The following is a 4,402-nucleotide window of genomic DNA, read 5'->3' on the forward strand; positions in this document are numbered from 1 at the left end:
ATAAAATTTATTATAAAAAGAACTTTATAATAATATGAAATTTTATTCTTTTTTTAGATTTTATACGAAGCCATTTCTTCTCGTTTACGCAATGAGTTTAGTGCTATTTGTAAATAAGAGTGTAAGGTGCCTAATAAATTATTTCATAGTTTATATTATCTGTTGATTTAACTACAATATATTTGTAATAATGGAATTGATCTGGAAACTCATAACCTATAATGATTATTGGAAACATGATAAAAGTTTCGGTATGTCCAATGAAAACAGTCTGAAATTGTTTATATATTTTTAAAGCTTTATTAGTGAAAATATATTTGAGAAGTGCTAAACAAAATCTCCATTCAATGACATCTCCAAACGAAATCGATGTATGTGCAAGGGGGAAGGTAACACGTTGGAGGTCTCGCTGGTGAACGTTCCTTGAGGCGTATAGGCTACAAGCGTATATAATCCGGAGGGTAATCTGGATAGAAAAGCATTCGTGTTTCCATGGATCCAGGGTACCGTGGAGGTTGTGGATACCATGGGAATTGTGGATACCGGGGTTGTTGTGGATAATGGCCTCCCGCAGGTTCGCCAACAAACCCTTGGCCCATATCACCATATCCTCCACGGCCATGGCCTATACCTGCACCTGCATGCACGTCTAAGAGATTTGCACCGATCCCAAGTCCGAAAAGCGAGCCCGAGGAGCGAGGAGAAATTCCATTATGCTTAGGATTTGTTCCATCTTTCTGAAGTTCTTCAAAATGTTGGACCACACTGTTGGGTGTTGGGGGAGTTGTGTCTATGGAGCTGGAGATCTCGTCCTGAAAATGATACAGGTATTTACAATTCGATGTATGTACATGCTAGAAAAGTCTACAAGTGTTAGTGTATAATTGAGTGCTTTTATTAACCTTGTTTTACATAATATAACTTTTGATATAATGATTATATTTTTAATAAATGTACTTTTATAAATGTGGACACTATATCAGCTACAAGCTTATCTAAACATAATTATAATTTCTTTGTTTGTACATGAGTACAGAGGTAATATTAGGGCCACATGGCCCTTCCTTATATTTACTTCAAAACATTTTTTTTTTTGTATACTGATAAAATAGACAAAATCGAATGAAAAAACTAGTATGTGTATTTCAATTCCAAGTTATAAAAAATAAAATAATTGTTTAACACTGTCAAATCTTACTGAATTGTTATCCTATTTTTTGAGTAATTCAGAAATGATGGTAGTTTATTGATGTACTCAGAACTGTTATGGGGTACCTAGATAATTACATTTATTAAAGAAGTAACTAAAAACAATCAAGTTTTGTAACACAAAATGGCCAAATGTGTAGTTCCAAAGGTTTTTACATTTTTATTACACACTATAATGACGCTACGAATCATAGTTTAATATTAAATACTTCAATTTAATTTTTTTTTCACTTATATTCTTTCTCTAAATCTTTGAACAAAATCAAACATTATCGGTTGTAGAATCTGTAAAAACCTTGTGTTTTTTTAAGAATCTCTAATATATGGGTAATGTCATTAAAAATAATATTAACAGACTGTACTCGTACAAAAGTAAAAATTCAAAAGCCCAGTAACTAAATATTAAAGTGAACACACAATTCTGCATACACCTTGACACGCCTGAGTATGTTATATTACTCGAGTGGTGGGAACAAAATAGTAATAATATAAGCTTTAGTTGGTAAGTTTGATTGTAGCCGAACCAGGTACCCTAGCTGAAACTGATAATACTAGCTGGCAGTAGTTTTAAAAATTATATAAGTGATAGAAGGATTTTCATAAATATACATAATGCTGTTTCGGACAAAAAGGATTAATATAAAAGATGTAATTTGAAACACAATTATTTAATTACAGTTGCATATTATCGATTTGTTTATGCAACAGGATTTCGCACGTTTGGTATCATTGTACTTTACAAAGTTAGTATAATTGCGTTCTAATTTAGTAACATGCAAAGACGGTATACCTTGTTAAATATAAGATATACTTAAAACAGTCTAAAAGTAATTTGTTATCTCAAACAGGGTTTAGCTACGAAATTGTGTTTAATTTCGACTCTTGTAAATTTCCGATATATTTTCATTCAAGTATGGATATTGACTATAAAACAGAACAACGTATTAAAACTATTGAGGATTTTGTAATAATCGAAATGATAGACATTTTAATAGTTCGAATATTTCATTCTCAAACACACAATGACCGTAAAGTCAGTTATATAATCTAAATATGTAGTTAGAAGTTTACTCAGGACAAGGTTGTTTAAGGCATATATATATATATATATATATATTATGTCAAATAATCATTTATCATTTGATGATTTTCTTAAATTCATATTTTGAAGAGGCTCAGTTACTTGGTATTTTAACAATAACTCTCTGACATATTGCAAATTTAAATTTATTAATGTTTTTTCTATGTCGGTGTAATTTAATCTATTTATATGTAAGGAAAAAATATATGTTAATATATATTTTATGGTCAGGAGGCATAAAAATCAATGTATTAAGTAACATAAAAAAATCTAGAATCGTCTATTCCCATAAACTTCTATTGTGTCAGTTTTTTATCCTAGTGTTTTTATGGATATATTAACGGATATACTTAATAAAATTATATCTTTAAGCTAAATATGTATTTACATTGAAACTAATGGCCAATAAAAGCATATATAACTAAATACTTAATAAATTATATATTCTTTTTACCGTTAAGTCGGTGCGAACTATCGTTACTAGCAGGCAGAAACAGATGAGTTTCTTAAACATCATTTCCTGTAACAATTTATATACAATTAAACAGTTAAACAACTAAATTCTCAATTTACGTATATCAATTTGTAATAGATCTACAAATACAAAAGTAAATGCAATTACTAAAGCATATTTAGGTTAACATTCTTTTGTACGGGATTCATTAAAATCAAGTAAATGAAATACAATAGCATACTATCCATTAAATTTCCACTTCGTTATTCTTGAATTTATAATTTATTTGAAATTTTACATTTATTTAACTCAATAAGAAATGTTCGCTCCTATAAAGCAATAAACTAATAATAACACTGACATATAATTTCTTTCCATCTGCAGTAAATAATTTATAAAAAAATATACTATAAATTAATTACTTGATTATAGTGTCAGAATGCTTTTACCATCAAATTAGTTGTTGATTATTCAAGAAATTATTAGCAAACTGTACAGGTGAAATATAAAATAAAAAAAATAAAAAATAAATATTGTTATAGAATTGCAAACTAAATTTCCGTATGACAAAAATATTATACAACATAACTACTTACCTTATGTGGTGTATCTTCAGAGTATCATCCAAGACTGTGAATTTAATCAGAAGTATATTGTCTTATATAGTCATCATATAATCAATGATATGAAAATAAAACCATATCCCGTGACAGTTTTGATATCAAGCGCACAGATTTTCCATTGTTTTTTGGCTAATTCGCGTAACCATTGATAAACGTTCTTTAGACATAAATCGTAAAAGACAGATACGCTCGTAAAAATTGATAACGCTCGATATCAGTACAGTCGACTATTGTTTGATGGTTTTAGTATTGAAATATATAATTGCTTGCTACCTTATCAGACCAGTATGAAAGTAATAAAATGTTATCAGAAGATGATTTTTAATGGTTTTTCCACGAAAACTAGAGTTTACGGGTAAACAAAATCTAAACGTAATGAATAAAAAAAATCAATATAAAATTAACTTAAAATATATTTTTGTCAGTTGATATACTTAGGGTGTTTCAAGAGAAGTACATCTTCATGATATGATAGTATACAGAAAACACAAGCAACAATTTGTATTGAAACAAAATTCAAGTAATATCTTTCTTCGTTCGTGCATCTGTGCATATGTTTCTTATATTTTAAAACGTGTTAGTGCGAACAACATAAAATTGAGCATTTATGTTAAGGTTATCAAGGGAACATTAATACTAGATTTAAAGGAATATTATCAGTCTTCATTTCTAAACTACACCATTTAAAAAGTCTTCAAAATTGTATGTCTCTATAACTGTCAATCTCAAATGATAGGTGCAATAGCAATCATTTTTTTCAATGTAACGACGAAAAAAGCGTACCAAATTTGTTGAAATCAGTTTAAACATGAAATAATTACACCTATTTTAGTTGAGAGTGTTTTCTGTTTTCGTATCGAATGTATATTCTCAGAGATCCAAGAACTGAATTTTTGTTTTAAATATTGGCCTTTGGATCATTAATAGCTTTTTCTAATTAAAAATCTCATAATATCAGTTGTTTCCACAACAGGTGTTTCTAAATAAGATAGTATTGTTATGATTCACTTTGGATTTGGCTTTTAATGGCAATCA

General features: G+C 28.7%; 1 protein-coding gene across 1 annotated transcript; it reads right to left on the reverse strand.

The window, feature by feature from the left end:
• Positions 1-288: 288 nt before the first annotated feature.
• On the reverse strand, positions 289-3,364 carry LOC124368630. The gene is made up of 3 exons (XM_046825869.1): positions 3,341-3,364; positions 2,745-2,810; positions 289-812 (listed from the first exon to the last, which is right to left on the reverse strand). Exons 2-3 carry the CDS (start codon positions 2,805-2,807, stop codon positions 438-440), a joined length of 438 nt encoding a protein of 145 aa, XP_046681825.1. The 5' UTR covers positions 2,808-2,810; positions 3,341-3,364; the 3' UTR covers positions 289-437.
• Positions 3,365-4,402: the final 1,038 nt, after the last annotated feature.

The sequence above is a fragment of the Homalodisca vitripennis genome, chromosome X (assembly GCF_021130785.1).
Source record: "Homalodisca vitripennis isolate AUS2020 chromosome X, UT_GWSS_2.1, whole genome shotgun sequence".
Classification (NCBI taxonomy): Eukaryota; Metazoa; Arthropoda; class Insecta; order Hemiptera; family Cicadellidae; genus Homalodisca; species Homalodisca vitripennis.

Bases quoted from the DNA above. Each gene is read 5' to 3' on its own strand.
- LOC124368630 (XM_046825869.1), bottom strand. From the start codon at position 2,807: ATGATGTTTAAGAAACTCATCTGTTTCTGCCTGCTAGTAACGATAGTT. The intron at 813-2,744 runs GTAAAAAGAATA...TATCATTTTCAG, and splicing joins TAGTTCGCACCGACTTAACG to GACGAGATCTCCAGCTCCAT.